This window comes from Rattus rattus, chromosome 18 (genome assembly GCF_011064425.1).
Source record: "Rattus rattus isolate New Zealand chromosome 18, Rrattus_CSIRO_v1, whole genome shotgun sequence".
NCBI classification, from domain to species: Eukaryota; Metazoa; Chordata; class Mammalia; order Rodentia; family Muridae; genus Rattus; species Rattus rattus.
Genome location: NC_046171.1, coordinates 23,678,820 through 23,698,112, shown reverse-complemented (window position 1 = coordinate 23,698,112; position 19,293 = coordinate 23,678,820). Strand labels below are relative to the sequence as shown.

The 19,293-nt window shown below is 43.2% G+C and overlaps 2 protein-coding genes across 12 annotated transcripts in view; both read left to right on the top strand.

The window, feature by feature from the left end:
• Rufy2 (RUN and FYVE domain containing 2) overlaps positions 1 to 19,293 on the top strand; it is a 34,823-nt gene that overhangs the window by 12,640 nt on the left and 2,890 nt on the right. For 2 of the 11 annotated variants that reach the window (XM_032888849.1, XM_032888848.1), the window contains exons 9-18: positions 2,648 to 2,749; positions 2,846 to 2,962; positions 5,001 to 5,168; positions 7,107 to 7,204; positions 9,574 to 9,693; positions 11,806 to 11,935; positions 12,835 to 12,929; positions 14,893 to 14,941; positions 16,778 to 16,855; positions 16,935 to 17,108. In XM_032888849.1, the coding sequence (XP_032744740.1) occupies positions 2,648 to 2,749; positions 2,846 to 2,962; positions 5,001 to 5,168; positions 7,107 to 7,204; positions 9,574 to 9,693; positions 11,806 to 11,935; positions 12,835 to 12,929; positions 14,893 to 14,941; positions 16,778 to 16,855; positions 16,935 to 17,078 (1,101 nt within the window). In that variant the 3' untranslated portion in view covers positions 17,079 to 17,108. Of the gene's footprint in view, positions 1 to 2,647; positions 2,750 to 2,845; positions 2,963 to 5,000; positions 5,169 to 7,106; positions 7,205 to 7,877; positions 9,355 to 9,530; positions 9,694 to 10,151; positions 10,423 to 10,998; positions 11,319 to 11,805; positions 11,936 to 12,834; positions 12,930 to 14,892; positions 14,942 to 16,777; positions 16,856 to 16,934; positions 17,109 to 19,293 lie in introns of those variants that run through there. The other 9 variants (XM_032888853.1, XM_032888850.1, XM_032888851.1 and 6 more) reach the window with 9 other exon arrangements.
• Positions 17,126 to 19,293, top strand: part of LOC116887280 (phenazine biosynthesis-like domain-containing protein 2) — a 52,864-nt gene continuing 50,696 nt past the window's right edge. The window contains exon 1 of the mRNA XM_032888860.1: positions 17,126 to 17,199. The gene's annotated coding sequence lies outside the window, so the exon portion shown is untranslated. The remainder of the gene's footprint in view (positions 17,200 to 19,293) is intronic.

The following is a 19,293-nucleotide window of genomic DNA, read 5'->3' as shown; positions in this document are numbered from 1 at the left end:
GGGATGTTGTTTTCTGATTACCTGCTGTTTCTGATCCTCCGTTGTAAGCATGAGTGCGGTCAGCATCCACCACACCACACCACACCAGAACACACACAGAGACTCACATACACACACACACACTCACACATGGTGGGACATTCGCTGCAGTCCAAGATTGTGAGTTCTAGAGAACTCACATAGACCTTAAGTTCCTAATTGCGTGCTCTGGGGTACTGTTACTTGTGATCGTAACTGGAAATCAGCACCAGAGACAAAAGTCACACAGACTCCTAAAATCATGGAGTGAGATTCTTAGCCAACTACAACCAACTGTGTAGATCTAGCTGTCACTGTCTGGCTAGTCAGATATTTCTCCTCACGGGCAGGACTATATAATCCTGTCACCTGTCCTCCACCCTCCTGTGTACAACATCCCAAGCCCTTTGGGGAAGAGCTAGTTCATCTTTTAAAAATAAAATTAAGGGCTGGAGAGATGGCTCAGCGGTTAAGAGCACCCGACTGCTCTTCCAGAGGTCCTGAGTTCAAACCCCAGCAACCACATGGTGGCTCACAACCATCTGTAAAGAGATCTGATGCCCTCCTCTGGTGTATCTGAAGACAGCTACAGTGTACTTATATATAATAAATAAATAAATCTTAAAAAAAAAAATAAAATAAAAATAAGTGAGAAATCTGGACTCGGGGACTTGGCTCAGTAGTGAAGAGCACTTGTGCGTCTGCAAAGGACCCAGGTTCACTTCCCAACACACACAGTAGCTCACAACCTATCCCAGCTCCAGGACCCCCACTACCCCCATATACTTATGTAGATATACACATACAAATGAATAAACCTTTTTTAAAAAAAAAAAATATGTATGTGAATACAGTGTCGTCTTCAGACACACCAGAAGAGGGCATCAGATCCCTTTACATATGGTTGTGAGCCACCATGACGTTGCTGGGATTTGAACTCAGGACCTCTGGAAGAGCAGTCAGTGCTCTTAAATGCTCAGCCAGTGACAGTGTACGCATACTCATTAAAGAATTGTCCTGATTTCTTTCCAAACCAGGCAGTTGTGATAAGTTGAATACTTGCAAATAAGAAATGCGTATGTGAGGCCCAGCATGGTGGCATACACCCATGATCCCAGCACGTGGGAGGCAGGGAAATGATAGGGAGTTCAAGGCTAACCTCAGCTACATATCATTGAATTTGAGCAAGCCTGACCTACATGAGACTCTGTCTCAGAAAAACAAAACAAAAAACCCAAAAGAACACTCAAGAACACCATGTATATACTGCTGGTGGGAATCCTTCTTGGGGATATTCTGGAGCTTCCCATGAGTCTGCGACTCTTTTTAGCCTTCCTTACACAACAAGGTTTGAGCTGTTTCCCCAGAGTGTTCAGAAATGGACAAACTGCTGCCAGTTTCAGGGAATGGCCCCTGCTCTACCTGTTCAGGATTCTTCCTTTCGTTCTGGGCTTCAGAGCCAAGCATCCTGGGCACTAGTGTAAAGCTCAGACCCTAAAAGTTGTCTTAGTGGACACAGTTTTGGAGTCCCATCACCTGTCACATCCACGGGGTGGGTGTCCTGTTGAGTCACCATGAACATCTGTCACATTTTCAAACCCAGCACCATCTCTTTTCCACGTGCACAAGTCTTTACCATGTGCTTGCTTTACATCACTCTTCTGGGCTTCCTTCCGCACTGCACTCCACGTATGGTGGGTCTGACAAGTTTCTCACAAGTCTAGCAAATGAGCATGAGCCTCAGCTATGAAGGGAAATAGTGTGAGGGGCTAAGAAGATGGCTCAGCAGTTAAAATCACTGGCCACTCTTGCAGGAGACCAGGCGTTCAGTTCCCAGCACCTACGTGGTGGCTCACAACCATCTATAACTCCAGTTGCAGGGAATCCAACACCCTCTTTTGAAGTCTGGATAGCAGGCAAACATATGATGTACATACATACATGCAGGCAAAACACACACACACACACACACACACACACACACACACACACAGAGTACACACACTAGCCAGGCCTGGTAAGCATGGCTGGAATCCCAGCACCCAGGAGACAGAGGCAGACAGATCTGAAGTCAAGTCCACCCAGGGCTCTACAGTGAATTCCTAAGAAAACTCCACCAAAATAAATGAGATGAACATACCTATTTTTATGTGTATGAGTGAGTGTTTTGCCTGCATGTATGCCTATGTACCACATGCATACCTGGTGCCCAGGAAGGCCAGAGGAGGCACCAGAGCCTTGGGACTGAAGTTGCAGATGGTTGTGAGCTCCTGGTGGGTGCTGGGAACTGGACTTTGGCCCATTGCAGAATAGAAAACACCCGTGGGGGGTTGGGGATTTAGCCAGTGGTAGAGTGCTTGCCTAGGAAGTAAGGCCCTGTTGGTCCCCAGCTCCAAAAAAAAAAAACCAAAAAAAAAAAAAAAAAAAAAAGAGAAAACACTGTGGCTGCTGAGCCATCTCTCCAGCCTACAACACATTTTTATGACGGAAGCTTCTGTACAGTGTGAGACTCTTCTTACTGGTTTTAGGGGTTTCTTTCCTGCAGCTTGTAGCCACACATATAACCTGTGCAGCAAGTCTACCCAAGGATGCTCAGAATGGCTTTCTGTTTGTGTTTTACGATTTGCAGTTAGCAATAGCGAAGAATAATATCATAAAGCTCCAAGAGGAAAACCACCAGTTACGTAGTGAAAATGAGTTGATCTTAATGAGAACTCGGCAGCACCTAGAGGTGAGTTGTGGCTGCAGAGGCCTGGGGTCCTCAGTCCTGTAAGCCAGGTATGTGGGATGACAGAGCCCCATGTGATGGTGTGACCTGTCTTCCTAGGTTACCAAAGTGGATGTAGAAACCGAGCTTCAAACATACAAGCATTCCCGACAAGGTCTAGACGAGATGTATGATGACGCCAGAAGGCAGCTTCGAGACGAGTCGCAGCTCCGACAGGTAGTTTAACCTCGCAGTTATGTCAGCAAAATTCTGGGGATAATTTACTCTCAGGCAACACCATTCAAGTGTGTCAGCCTTAGCCTCTTGGAGGTGGAGTAGAACCTGATACCCATAATGCACTTTGACTGTTTTGCATTTATTCTGTATGTCTGCACACATGCCATGGCACCTGTGTGGAGGTCAGAGGCTTCTATCATGTGGTTCTTCTGCCATAGGGACTGACCTCAGGTCATCAGGCTTGGCGATCAAAGGTAACGTTCTAGTCCTTTCTCACTGCCGTGGATAAAACTCTGAAGTCTACGCATAGAAGAGGAAGGGTTAGTCCAGTCCTTCCCTTGGAAAAGGCAGGGCAAGAACATATAGGTGAGGTGCTCAGCTAGCTTATTTATATAACCTCCAGCCCTCACGCCCAGGAACCCCACTGCACATTGCCCTCTATCAGCTACCCTTCTAGACACTCCCAGCAGACACACACAGGTGACTTGAGGCTGCCATAAAGCTGAATGTGATGCCCATGGAGTCATGTTGCTTTAAAAACACATCTCCATGTTTTCTATGGTTTGTTTTAGATTTTCTTTTTGGGGGTAGGTTGTAAGGGAAGAGGGCAGATACTAGGAGGATGGGAAGATGAGTAGGACTGGGATGCATGATGTGAAACTCACAACGAATCAATAAGTTGGGAGGAAAAAAAACAGCCCTGGCCATGGTGGTGCACAGCTTTAATCTCCAGCACTAGGGAGGTAGAGGCAGGGGGATTTCTGTGAGTTTAAGGCCAGCCTAGTCTACAAAGTGAGTTCTAGGACAACCAGGGCTGTTACACAGAGAAACCCTGTCTTGAAAATCAAAACAAAACACCCATACCTCGCAGTACTTTTAAAACTATTACAAGATTGTTAGTGTGAATGAAGACCGCCATCACAGAAACAGTAAGAAAGAGAATACAGTGAAATATGTTAGCAACACCATGTTTAAAACATTAGACTTCAGATGGTAGACCAGACACAAAAATGGACACACACAGTTTAATGAGGCAAAATGCAGATACTCATTGCCTGGGCAAAGAAGAGGCTACTGCAAGCCTCTCAGTGCACTCTTCCTGTTTTTAACCTTAGGAAATGTCTTAATCTGATTATCTTGACAGTGTGCTAGCTAGTTTTTGTTAATTTAACAAGAAAGAACTGGAGTCACCTGGGAAGAGAACCTCAACAAGGAAATACCCCCATTGGATTGGTCTGTAAATAAGTTCGTGAGGCTTTTTTTTTTTTCTTTTTAGTTAATGATCAATGTGGTTCAGCCCAGTCTAGGCAGTACCATTTCAGGTAGGTGGTCCTGGGTGATGTAAGAAATAAGGCAGTCTGAGCAGGCCATGGGGATCAAGCCAGCATTCCTCTGGTTTCTGCTGAAGTTCCTACCTTCAACTGATGGGCTGTAACCATAAGTCAAATAAACCCTTTGCGTCCCAAGTTGCTTTTGTCATAGCAATATAAAGCAAGCTAGGGGGCCTGGAGAGATGGCTTAGCGGTTAAGAGCACCTGACTGCTCTTCCAGAGGTCCTGAGTTCAATTCCCAGCAACCACATGGTGGCTCACAACCATCTGTAAAGAGATCCGATGCCCTCTTCTGGTGTGTCTGAAGACAGCTACAGTGTACTTATATATAATAAATGAATAAATCTTAGGATAGATGAGGTCTCACTATGTAGCTCGGGCTGGTCTGGACCCTCTATGTAGACTAGGCTAGTTTTGGCCTCAGTGATTCCCCTGCCCCTGCCCCTGCCTCCTGAGCAGTGCTTGACTGAAAGTGTACAGCAGTAGGCCTGGACCTTGTTTTTGAAACAGACTCCACTGTGTAGCCCAGATTGGCTTTGAACGCAAAGCAGTCTTGTCCCATTCTCTTCAGTGCTGGAATGGCGTGTGAACCACCACACCAGGCAGAATGATGTTCAATATTAGATGGAAATGAAGTGTTCCCAGTCTTGTTAATGGTTGCACATCTGATTTTGACAACCTGAACTGATGACATTGTGAAATTGCAGGATGTGGAGAATGAGCTATCAGTACAAGTTGGCATGAAGCATGAGATCGAGCTGGCCATGAAGTTGTTGGAGAAAGATATTCATGAGAAACAAGACACTCTCATAGGCCTTCGGCAACAGCTGGAAGAAGTCAAAGCAATCAACATTGAGATGTATCAAAAGCTGCAGGTACAGAACGTAATTTGACTTTTGGCATTGCTAGGAATCAAACTCATGGCTTCGTGCATGATGACAAGCACTGTAGCACTGAGCCACTTCCACCCTGATTTCTGTTTTATGAGACAGGCTTTCTTTATATAGCTCTGGCTGTCCTGGAGCTCACTATGTGGTCAAGGCTGGCTTCATAAACTGCCTCTGCCTCCCAAGTGTTAGAATTAAGTACGTGCTACCACGCCCAGATCCTTTCTCCTTCTCCTTGTTGGGACAGAATACTTAGGTAATTTAAGGATTTACTTGTCTCACAGTTGGACGGATAGTCAGTCATGATGGGGAAGGCAGTGGTAGGAGTGGTTTTTAGCCCTAGCTACTGAAGCTGCTTGCCCCACACATCAACAGACAGGGCACCAGAAGGGTGGCCAGGCTATCAGCCTCTATTGCCTCCTTCCTTTCAGTGCCGAGATTACAAGCGTATGCATGCTACAGTACAAATCTGGAGGTCGGAGGATAATCTGTGGGAATCAGCCCTTTCCTTCCACCACATGATTTTGGAGATGAAACTCATCAGGCTTGGTGGCAAGTGCTTTACCTTCTGAGCCGCCTTGCTGGCCTATTTTTTTCCCTAACACAAGACTTAGTTGACTTGTAATTGTTACTGCAGGCAATAACTGACACATTTCAGCTACAAACTCACCCCCCACCATCCCCTTTTTCTTGTGCTGAGATCTAACCCCTAGGCTTCATCATGTTAAGGACATCCAGAACATTACACCCACCCAGTTCCAAATCTATTCCCCCCTTCTTCCTTTCCTCCCAATTTATTTTTAAATTTTACTATTATTTAAAATGTAGGCTGCATGAATGTATGCCACATGCATGCCTTGTGCCATTAGTGGTCCAAAGAGAGCATGGAATCCTCTGGAATGGTTGTGAACCATATGTGAATGCTGGGGACCAAGCTGAGGCCCTCTGCCGAACAAGTTATCTTAAACACTGGACCATCTCTCCAGCCTCCAATTTCAGTAACTTGTCTTTAAGACAGGGTCTCATTGTGTAGCCTTGACTAGCCTAGAACCTACTTAGACCAGCCTGGCCCTGATCTCAAAGTGATCTGCCTGCTTTTGCCTCTGCAGTGCTAGGATTAAAGGCCTATGTTCCACACCTGACTTTCAGTAATGTTTTACATTTAGTTTTTGGTGTGTGTGTGTGTACCACAGTGCGCACATGTAGACATCAGGATACCTTGTGGAATGGGCAGTCTTTCATTGTATGGAACTTGGGGATCCAACTTTGATTTTCCAGATTAGCAGAAAACACCTTTACCCACTGAATGATCTCACACTCACTTATGTTATTTTGAGATAAGGCCTCTCCTGGTAGCCCTGGCTTGCCTTGAATTTAGATGCTTGTCCCTACCTCATCAAACTTAAATACAACCACCTCCTGCACCCCAGACAGGGTTTTTCCTGTGTAGCCCTGGCTATCCTAGAATTCAACTTCTATATTCCAGATTGGACAAGAGACCCACCTGTCTCTGCTTTCTGAGTGCTAGGATAAAGGTGTGAGCCACCATGTTTCAGTCACATTGACGTATGAGAGATCTTTTTATTGTATTATTGTAAGTGTGCAGGCTGTGTATGTGTCTTGGAACATGTGTGGAAGTCAGAGGACAATTTTCAGAAGTAAACCCTTCCATCAGATGGGCTCCACAGGTCCAGCTTCACAGGTCAGCTATGTGGATTTTCTGAGCCCCTCTCTGGTGCAACCAGTTATTTTTGAGAGGGACGGATGCCCAGGCTGGCCTCAATGCCCCTGTGTAGTGAGGCTGGTATAGAACCCATAATCATCCTACCTCTGCCTCCCGAGTGCTATAATTCCAAGACATAACTTGGCCTAATAATTAGGTTTCAAAATCAAAACCACCATAGCTGTTTTGTTTTTTATAAATAGGGCTCTGAAGATGGCTTGAAAGAAAAAAATGAAATAATTGCCAGACTAGAAGAAAAGACCAATAAAATCACTACAGCCATGAGGCAGCTGGAGCAAAGGTACGATACTTACATGATACTCACATTCGAGTCTTTCCCTTCCCCTTCCTTTCTTCACCTCTACACATGCCACAGAAAGTTGTTAGAAAGACCTCACCTAGGGCCTGTGTCTGCCAATGCCAAGACAGGATTTGCCTTTTTTTGGTTGCTGCATGGAATCAAGTTGCTTTATTTAGGACAATTCATTTAAAGTTACCTTTTGAAGATAATTTAAAGGCACACTACCTGTAGTTTCTTGTCATTTAATTTGTGACATAAAACAAAGACCTGGAAAAATGACATGGGGCTCAGAGGCCGCCTGCTGAGCAGCTGTCCATTCTTCCACACTGGCCGCCTCCTCTGAAAGCAGCATGCGGTAACAGGGGAGCTGCTTTCCCAAGGCAGGACGTTGTCAGTGGAGCCCTTCCATCTGGCCTTTTCACCTTACCCTCGGAAAACCTCTGTGTCCATTGCCCTGTCATGCTGAGTCAACGTGTGTCACCATTGCTTTCTTTGAACTTACTTAGGAAAGACATAACTAGTGATGCTTTACTGACACAAATATTCTTTTATTGACATCCTCTTTCTTCTTTTTTCTTCTTTCTTTTTGTTGTTTTCTTTATCCCCACTTTTACATTTTGGACATCTTTATTACTGTTTCTTGTCTTTGATTTCTGTTCATTCCATTATGAAGTGACAACGACTTGTTAACTCAAACTAGGACAATTGCAGTGTCATTGGTGAAAAGTGCTAGCAGTGACCCTCAGGACCAGTACAAGCTGGTCAAAGACATCTCCTTCTGAAACCCACTCCTAGAGCAGAGCCCATACTCTCCCATGTTAATGGAAAAGCATTTATGCTATCTCATATGTACAGGCTGCAGGACCCACCCCTTCATGGCTGCTGTGCAACATGGCAGCTGCACTTGGGCGGGCTCCTCACATGCACTCCTCAGCCTTGTGCACAAGGGCAGATCCGAGTCTCATCTTCGAGGATGGCAAGATTTTCAAAGTTTTATCTTTTTAGCTACTTTTTGATGGAAGCTAGAAACCTTTGGTTTCAAGCTGTGTTGGCACAGATAAAACATATACCCACACCCACTGGCATACTCTGCCTAATGGCTCCTTTTTAAAGTTAAGTTTTTAAAGCATTTTCTCAAGCCAGGCTGGCCGTTGCCTTGAGCTTTAGCACCTCCGTTTTCTAATCCTCCCGCCCTCCTGTGATAGCACAACTGCAGGCCTACCTCACTTACTTTACGGAGTCCACCCCTACCGCCTTAATCCTTTCATTTCAATGTAGACCTAGAGGTAACTTACTTCCTCTCCTTTCCTTGGAGGCTTTTGTACTCGCAGTGTGTGTTGCCTTACTTAGGGTGTTTGAGGCAGATATGAAGATACAAGAGTTCTCTTGTGACTTCTCATGAAGAGTTAATGTCCCTTGAATTCTAGGAAATATTTTCTTATAAAATATTGAAGATAAACCTCAGAAATCTTGATGGCCAAGGGAGGCAATGAGTGTGGCTAAGCCTGGGGACAGTGACTTAAATAAAAATAGGGAAACAGGATTCAAGGTAAAGAATAGAAATTACTTAGGGCTGGAGAGGTGGCAGCAGTTAAGAGCACATATTCTTATAGAGGACCTGGGTTCACTTCCCAGCACCCACATGGAGTGGCTTACCACTGTCTATAGCTCCAGTTCCATGGGATCTGACACCTTCTGACCTCTGTGGGCACCAAGCATATGTGGTGCCTAGACATTCATTCAAACAAAACATTCATAAATATAAAATAAATATTTAAAAATTTCTTTCTAGGGAATGATGCCAAGCACTAAATATTGTTGAATTTTAAAAATACACATATACACACGTACATAAACAGCTTTGCATAATTAATCAGCTGCACAGAGCCCCACAGGAAGACTCCAGTACTGAGAGTGGTGGTTGCTCCTGGCCTTTGTAGTGCACTTGAGTCCTGGCACACACATCTTAGCATCACACACAGCAGGTGTGGTCTGCACTTACTATAGACCCAAGTATGCTGCTCACGGCTTTGTAAAAGGGCAGTATCATACCTAGCCATATTTGAAATTTGAATCATTATCCTCCAACAGTAAAAACCTGTATTGCTTTGCATTAATTATGAACAAGAAATAAAGCAAATTTAAAGATAGTTTTCTGGGCATAATATCTTATGTTGAAAAAAAAAAGCACAGAACAATTTCTAGACATTGTGTGGCTTTCACGTTTGAGTTTGTGAGTTCTCCCCCCAAACTTTGTTTTCATTTAGAAATGTTTCTATTTCCCCATTTTTCTTTTATTTGTCTTCTTCACCCTTTTACACCCTAGTTCTAGCCTCAGTTTTACCCAAAGTTGATTTGAATTACACCAGATTGCAGCAAGCAGAGAAGGCGCAAATGGAAGCTGAAGATGAGGATGAGAAATATGCCCAAGAGTGTCTGAGCAAATCCGACAGTCTGCAGAGACAGATCTCGCAGAAGGAGCAACAGCTGTGAGTATTTGGTCTTGGAATCAAATTCTTGTACTAACATGGTCTCTGCTAGCCAGTACAGGCACCTGAAGAAGGTACGTGGGATACTTGTGATGGCTCAGTATGGAAAGGCAGTTACCAGCAAGCGGGAGTTCAGTCTCCAGGCCCTATGTGGCAGATGGAGGGAAACTGACTCCTGTGGGTTATCCTCTGGCTCACAAACTCATGTCTCAGCTCCTCACACTAAATAAATGTAAATTTTAGAGAAACAATTTGGGTTAGAGATTCAGTCCCTTAGCATTGGTGAGGCCCTGGGTTTAAACTCCAAGGGCACACCTGAGACACACACACACACACACACACACACACACACACACACACACACACACACACACACACACACACACACACAGAATATGTAATTGTAAGGATACTTATATTAGTTTTACTCTGATTATTTTATCTATTGACTTTTGGAGATAATGTCTCATAAACCCCAGACGGGTCTACATAATTCCCTACATAAGGGAGGGTGACTTTGAACCTCTGCTCTTCCTGCTTCCACCTCTGAATGCTGGGATTACAGGTAAGTACCATCGTGCCTGGCTTATGTAATGCTGGGAGTCAAAACCCAGAGTTTATGCTACATAAGTACTCTATCCACTGAGCTGTATCTTCAGCTCCTGTTTTCTAAGATTTTAAAAAATATTTTCATTTTTAATTACTTGCAGTTATGTATCTTTTTTTTAAAGGTTTATTTATTTTATGTGTAGCTGTTTTTTCAGACAGATCAGAAGAGGGTATCAGATCCCGTTGCAGATGGTTGTGAGCCACCATGTGGTTGCTGGGAATTGAACTCAGGACCTCTGGAAGAACAGTTAGTGTTCTTAACTGCTGAGCCCTCTCTCCAGCCTGTAGTTTTGTATCTTTCACTGCTCAGCCACCCTCTCCAGCCTGTAGTTTTGTATCTTTCACTGCTCAGCCACCCTCCCTCCAGCCTGTCTTCTTCTGAATAACAAAGGCAGTGAGTATGGCACCCCTGGGGAGGAGCTTTAGTGAGTGATACTTGTAAAGGTTGAAACCCTCCCGAGCAGCTTAAAACTGTTCTGGGCTACAGTGTAACTCATTGGTACAATGATTATATGCTTCTTAGTTTGCACAAAGTCCAAAGCTCAATAAAATAAGTACAAAGTATGACTTTTCTTTGTACATACAAATATATAGGCAATGCATGGTTTTACTCTATTTAGTCTGTTAGCATGCATGTGCTAGAGTATGCATGTTAGATGCGGACTTGTGAGAGTTGGTTTTCTTTTTCCAATGTAGGACTGTGGGATCAAATTCAGGTTGTCAAACTTTGGCAGGAAGAGATTTTACCCACTAAGTCAGGGTCTCAAAAACAAAACACAATAAAATCTGCCTGCCTCTCTCTGCTTTCCAAGTACTAGGATTAAAGGTGTGTGGCTGAATCTTGGGTCTTGGTTAATATTGGCAGAGTCAAAAGGATCAAAAATTAAAGGTCATTTTTGGCTAGGTAGCAAGTTCATGGCCAATCTGAGATATGAGGCCCTGTCTCAAAAAATAAAAATAAAAAAAATAAAGGGACTGGAGAGATGACTCAGTGGGTATGCCTCTTACAGAAGATCACCAGTTCAGTTCAGTCCATAGCACCATACCAGGTGTCTATCACTTGTAATTAAAAAAATAAGCCTTTAAAACAGGGCACTGGTGGCTCACCCCTTTAATCCCAACACTTGGGAAAGCAGAGACAAGCAGATCTCTTAAGTTCGGGGCCAGTCAGGACTACACAAGAGAAACCGTCTTGAAAGGGCGAACAAAAAAAGAGCCAGGTATGGGTAGCACACAGTTGTTTTGATGTTGTTTTCTTTGAGTTTCTCCATGTAGCTCTGGATGTCAAGGAACTCTCTGTAGACCAGGCTGGCCTTGAGATTCACTGCCTCTGCCTCCCAAGTGCTGAGGTTAAAGGTGTGCAGCATCTGCATGGCTTGGCAGTAGAGAACACTTGTAACCCAGCACACTTTGGAGGTGGGCACAGGAGAACTAGGACTTGAAGGCTACACTCAGATACATGAGACCCTACCACACACTGAGCTTCTATGTTTGCCATTCAAGGGTGCAGCTGGAAACGGACTTGAAGATTGAGAAGGAATGGAGGCAGACTTTGCAAGAAGATCTTCAAAAGGAAAAAGATGTCCTATCTCATCTTAGACACGAAACCCAAAAAATCATAAGTCTTAAAAAAGTAAATAGTGGTAAAACTTTAAATTTTACATCTTGACAAGTTGCTGGAGGCAGGATTTCATACTATAGTCCAGACTACCTTTGAACTCTGGCCTTGAACTCACAGCAGTTCTGTCTCAGCCTCAGGAGTGCTGGGACTAAGACATGAGCCACTGTGCCTGCCTGACTGCTCTGTTGGCTTATATAAATGATTTGGGGGCTGAGGGGATGGCTGTCAGTAAAGTGCTTGTGGGACCTGTACTCTCAGCTCTGGGGAGGCATCCCTGGCACTGGCCAACCAGTGTAGCCTAATTTGTAAGCTCCAGGCCAGTGAAAGACTGTGTCTCAAAGGAGGTGGTAGGCAGTCTTAAGTACCACAACCAGGGTTATCTTCCAACCTCCACAAAAATACATATACAAGATACTTCTAAAACAAGATACTTTATACAGTTTACATGTACATGAATAAACAAGATATACTGGTCATCTTAGGAATATGAGTAAGGAGGTTGTACTGAGTAGGCCAAGGCAGAATCAGGAGGTTGAGGCTAGCCTAGTTACAGTGACTTCCAGGAAAGTTTGATCTAAGATTCCAGCTCATACACGGTGGCTCACAACCATCTCTAACTCCAGCTGCAGGCATCTGATGCCCTTTCCTGACCTCTGGGTATCAAGCATGCACATGGAAACACACATAGATGCAGGCAAGGATACTTGCACACAATTTTTTTTTATGTAAGAGAAATGGAGGTGGAAAGTCCCTTATCCAAGCTTGATAGGATACTCCTGTAACCCCAGCACTTGGGAAGTAGAAGCACAATCAGAACAAAGTACAATGATATTTATACTTTCCTAACTAATGATACGTATGTAATTTGGGTTTTTTTTTTTTAAAGTTATGTTTTCTGTTTTCTATTGAAGGAGTTTCTTAACCTCCAGGATGAAAATCAGCAGTTGAAAAGAATATACCATGAACAAGAACAGGCTCTGCAAGAACTTGGCAGCAAACTCTGCGAGTAATTTCTCTCTCTTCCTTCAGCTAAGTGCTCACAAATGTGTGAAAGACACACTCATACCACATCAGTGGTGCAGAAGGTCTTGAGCATGGGCACACAAAAAACCCAAAACTAGATTCTTTTTTTTTTTTAAAGATTTATTTATTTATTATATATAAGCACACTGTAGTTATCTTCAGATACACCAGAAGAGGGCATCAGATCTCATTACAGATGGTTGTGAGCCACCATGTGGTTGCTAGGAATTGAACTCAGGACCTCTGGAAGAGCAGTCGTGGCTCTTAACCACTGAGCCATTTCTCTAGCCCCAAAACTAGATTCTTTAAAGGGATTTCAGTAGTTCTGTGCACTCCAATACACTGGCTCTGAAGAGCTCCAACAAACAAGAGCAAAAAATATTGCTTGAGTTCTTCAGTGATAACAAATCCAGAAACTTAATTTTGTCAGGACAACAAAAGCTGAATTTTGAAATTTTCCAGGGCTATATCAGACTATTGACAGACTATGCCTGCAGGGGTCAAAGCTTACCATCATGATTCAGTGTGATCCTGTGTTAGTAGAATGTTATTGGGATCCCTAGTGAAAAGGAAGCCAGGAAAGGCTGTGATCTCAGCCCTTGGGAAGGAGAGAGGAAGATCAGGAATTCAAGTCATCCTCAGTTACACAGACAATCAGGGCCAGCCTTGAGAGCACGCCTAAAAAAAAAAAAAAAAAAAAAAAAAATAGAGGCTGCAGAGATGGCTCAGTAGTATGAGCACTGGCTACTCTTCCAAAGATCCTGAGTTCAATTCCCAGGACCCACTCACAATCATATACGAGATCTGGCACCCTCTTTTGGTACACAGGTGTATGTCAGATAGAGCACTCATTTATATAACAGTTCTTAAAAGTACTTGCTGCTCTTGCAGAGGACCTAGGTAAAATTCTAGCACCTACATGGTAGCTCACAACCATCTGTGACTCCAGTTGTAGGAAATCTAGTGGCTTCTTTCTGACCTTTGGGCATAATGCGTGTGTATGGCACACATACATACATGCAGGCAAAACATTCACACACAAAAATAAATCTTTAAAAGAAATGGAGATGGGAAATACCTAAGAAAACCATCCTTTCAATTTTTTATTTTAGGTTTGTGTTCCCTCTCCTTTTACTCCTCCTCCTGAGAAATGATATTGGTATATTGTCTAGGCTGGTGTTGAATTCCTGGGCTCATGGGACTCTCAAAAAATAGGCTGGACTGTGTGCCATTAATCCATCCATTTCAAGTGTAATTAAGTTACCCTGGTGCAAAAATGAGAACATGTTTAGAGCTCTACAGCAGGTAAAACTTATATACCATGTAACCATTTAATATGACGTGACAAATGTTCAGTAACGACTGGTATCCCCAAGCCTTCAGGATCCACTGCTGAGAACTCTTGCAGATGATAGTCCATTGAAAATGTAAGCGAGCTGGGTGTAAGCAGGCCTTATCTGTAACCTGACTTGAGGCCAGCCTGGGCTATGAAATCTCAATTGTGCTTCAAAAACAAAAAGTAATTTTAATACAAGTAGCCAAGAATGATCTTGAACTTCTTCCAGTCTTCCTGCTGTATAGCTTCCCGAGAACTAGTATTGCCGATGTAGGCCCCACACCTGGGTCTATATGGGCTGAGGAATCTAACAGAGGGATTACAGTGTGTACAGCACTTTCGTAAACCCACACACAGAAACTTCTGAAAAAATTCAGTTGTAGATTGTAAAACTATTTCAACAAAAACCAAAATCAAGTTGTGGAAATCTCAAAAAACCGATTTTTGTTTCAAGACATTTAGAAAAAAATTAGGAAAATACAAAATATTCTCTTAGTCAGAGATTGTTAGGACCTAAAATTATATGCAGTGAAAAAAAATAATCTGTGAAATACTGGGTGTTCTGTATTTACATGCATACTAAAATCTGGGCTGTTTGTTATGTTTTTAGATCTAAACTTAAAATAGACGATATAAAAGAAGCCAACAAAGCGTTGCAGGTGAGTAACTAGGTTTGTGAGTCCAGCTGAAAGTTTTTTAAAGTTGGTAAACCTGGAATGTTTGGAAACCGGGATGTTGGGGGCCCGTGGTTTGGTCCTAGCACCAGACGGTGTGAACAGAGGTGGCAGCCATGAAGGGGAGTGGGTGGTGCAGTTGCCCTTCTGTTCATCACTATCTCCACCCTTACTGACATGTTTAAAAGGATAGAAATGTTAGCATCTGTTAAAGGGTGTATAATGATTGGTCTTAGCAAACAATGGCACTATAATGCTACTTTAGCAGTAACATGTCCTTGCTGACCCTTCTAGAAAAGGCTTCTGATGCACACAACATTGCCTTGACTTTGGCTGCCTGAAAGAATCCTATGACCTGTGTAATGAATGATGGCCTTTTACTCCTAATCGCCCACCCATTCTTTTTTCCTGAGACACAGTTTCTCTGTGTCACCCTGGATGTCCTGTAACTCTTTGTAGAACAGGCTGGCCTTGATCAATCTGCCTCTGCCCCCCAAAGGTGTATACCACCATGCCCAACTCCATTTAATTGTTTAAGCAAAATAGTACATGATGCCAGGGAGCAGTGGTGCACGAGGTAGGTGGATCTCTGAGTTTAAAGCTAACCTGGTCTGGTCTACAGAGCAATTCCACGCTACACAGAGAAGCCCTGCTTTGAAAAAAACAAAATGAATGAACAACAAAATATGTTACTGCTGTAATATCAGTACTCCGAACTAGGTTGGGGATTTAGCTCAGTGGTAGAGCGCTTGCCTAGCAAGCGTAAGGCCCTGGGTTCGGTTCCCAGCTCCGAAAAAAAAAAAAAAAAAAAAGAGTCCTATAGAGTCCCATAGAAGAGGGGGTTAGATTTGGAACTGGGGTTACAGGACATTATGTGGATGCTGGCCCTCTGGAATAACAGTAGCACTCTTCATGGCTGAGCCACTGTCCCAGACCCCATTCCAAAAAGATCTCAAAGTGTTTTGCTTCCCTTGCCTTTAACCTGCTATTATAAAAACAGCTGCTTCCAGTTCTTATAGCTGTTTTCTCTGGCATCTAGCTCTGTACTCAAAGCAACACATGACTCACACTGCTCTCCTTTTGTAGTGCAGGGAATGGAACTGAACACGCCTGGCACATTGCTAGGCAAACACTGCATGACTGAGCCACACTGTAACGTTTTCTCACCTTGCTATGGATATGGTTGAACCTGTTTGTTCACTCAAACTCATTTCTTCCTTGCATGCCCTTAGTAAGCAGGACAGGGTCTCACTAGAACCCTGGCTGATCCTCTTGAGTGCTAGAATTAAAGATATATATGCCATCACACACCTTGCCTGAACTTTTTGAGACATGGTTTCCCTCCATAGCCCTGAACCCAGAGATTCAAGAAGTGCCATTGCCTCCCAGGTGCACTCTACCCTTGTTATTTTTCCTGAGGTCAACTGCCTGTCAGTTATTTTATTTCCCAGTGTTTTACTTCAGGACCAAAATGTTATCATTCTGTGACAACACAGCACTTTCATCAAATATCCCCTGAAGAAGCAGAGTTGCTCATTATTTTGTCTTCAAGTCAAGCTCCCTACCCACATCTGGACAATGCAGAACTGAGTTCTGTCCATACATTTCCTGAGTTTCTAACCTAACTCTGAGAGCTACTGCCTGAGCCTTGTGCCTTCTTTCCTATGTTATTTCTTCATACTGAACAGAAGTGACCCCCTAAAAAATGGTGAAAATGAGTCACAGTAATTGTGCACATGAGAATGCCTTTCTGTTTTCATACTTTTAAAGCAAGGAGAGGTGTTAATGATTTGAACATTAATACTCATCTTTCCCTATTAGGGACTGGTCTGGCTAAAAGACAAAGATGCAACCCACTGTAAGCTTTGTGAGAAGGAATTTTCACTCTCCAAAAGAAAGGTAAGAGGGGTGAAAGTGATTCTAAAGAGTTTGGCAGCAAAAATGGCTTCTAATTTGATTTTATTTTCCCATTTAATAGCACCACTGTAGAAATTGTGGGGAAATTTTCTGTAATGCCTGTTCTGACAACGAGCTGCCATTGCCTTCTTCACCAAAGCCCGTGCGCGTCTGTGATTCCTGTCATGCAATGCTCATTCAGAGATGCTCCTCTACTGTGCCGTGACACAGGAACTCAATGCTCCTGCACAGAAGCACCTACAATGAGGGAGGGCTGTGTGTACAGCGGCACCCAGTCAGTACTGTACCTCACCTCCAGCTAACACACACGTTTCTAAGTTATATGGGTTAGTATTCCGTTCCTGTTATTTAATCAGATTAAGATAGCATGTTTTATCACTACTTCAACAATCAAATAACCTTTAACACAAGGTCAGATAGCAGAGCTAATACACATTTGCCTTACCTTACAGAGGCCTTCTTGAGAACAAGGCCACAGCTTATTTGCTTCTGAACTGAGTTGGCACCTGATGGTGCCTGCATATCTCTTAATGCACTTTAAAAGCATCACAATTCTCAGAGAAAAACTGGAAATGCGTTCACTTTGTTATATGCTGATTAGCACCGTTTTTTGAAATGGTAGCCCATGCCTTTAATGCCAGCACTTAGGAGGTGGAGGCAGGTGAATCTTTGAAGTTCAGCGGGGCCAGCTTGGTAGACAGAGCAAGTTCCAGTACAGCCAGAGCTGCACAGAGACAGAAAGGGGCTAGAAAGATGGCTCAGTGGTTAAGAGCACTGACTGCTCTTCCAAAGATCCTAGCAATCACGTGGTAGTTCACAACCATCTGTAATGATATCTGATGCCCTCTTCTGGTATTTACTTACATATAAAACAGCTACAGTGTACTTATATAAAAATAAACAAATCTTAAAAAAAAAAAAAAAAAAAAAAAAGGGGGGTTGGGGATTTAGCTCAGGGGTAGAGCGCTTGCCTAGGAGGCGCAAGGCCCTGGGTTCGGGCCCCAGCCCCCAAAAAAAAAAAAAAAAAAAAAAAAAGAAACAGAAAAGGAAAGACAGACTGAATCAAAGTTGGGCATTTTTTATCATGAACTTTCTTGCCTCAGCTCTGAAGTGTTGGGATCATAGCTGTGTGCTTTCATCCCAGGCCTGTATATTCTTCATTATCTGGTAAGATTCTAATTTATTTATTTGTCCGTCTCCCTCCTCTACAATGAGAAAGACCAGTGATTTTACCCCATCCTTTCCTCTTCACTTGCCCATCTTTCGAATGGTGGATTAAAGGACTAGTGCTCTGGCCTCTAGTCTTTCCCTCACTTTAAGGCGAGTTTTACTTAGAACCATCATCCTTATCCCAGATGCTAACTTTTGTAAAGGGTCAGATTCCAAAGGAGAAAACATTCCTTCCCAGGGAACAGGGGGACTGAGTGAGACCACAGGCCTTTAAAGATTCTAAAGAATTAAAAATAAGAGCATTTAAAACTTTGCCTTTGCTATGAAAGAGTTAAGTTTCTCCATCCTCAGTTCTCTTAGGATTCTAAGAAGCCTTACATTGGCGCATTACCCACAAGAGAATTTCACCCAATGTGTCTATCAAATACCTTTATGCTATGGTCTTAGGTAGATAGTGGTTCCTTATTTTTTCAAGCAGGGGGAAAAAGCATTAAGTTACTTAAATCATGACCATTCAGGATCGTAAGTATATTAATTTCCAGTCTTGTACCTTTAAGTCTATAAGCCTTTCAAAAACGCTATCGACTTTACATTCCCAAGGACACTGGTCAGTGACTGGGTACTTTTCTGATCCCCTTTCCTGCAGGATCTTTTCATTTGCTGCATTTCAGTAAGGTTTTATAAATTGCCATTTTACAAAACCAGTATTTACCAGTTTCTGTGGTTAACTTACATTCACTCTGACTGATTTCTAGTTGTCTCTTCTTTTGGCCTTGAGACAGAATTAAGATAGTAAGGCAGGAAAGGAGGACTACCACAAGTTTCAAGAGCAGCTTGCTTGGTTCATCCCTATTGCTACACACACACACACACACACACACACACACACACACACACACACACACACACACAGGGGACTTGGTTCATCCCTATTTACACACACACACACACACACACACACACACACACACATGGTGAAACCCTGGCACAAAAATTAAAAAATTATAATATATTCTTAAACCACTTTGATTGATGGGGATGACTAATATTTTTCTGCTGTTGAAAGTGATCATAGGGGACTGGGGAGATGGCTCAGTGGTTAACAGCACTGACTGCTCTTCTAGAGGTCCTGAGTTCAAATCTCAGCAACCACATGGTGGCTCACAACCATCTGTAATGGAATCCGGTGCCCTCTTCTGGTGTGTCATAGTGTACTCACAAAATTAAAATCTTTAAAAAAAAAAGTGAGC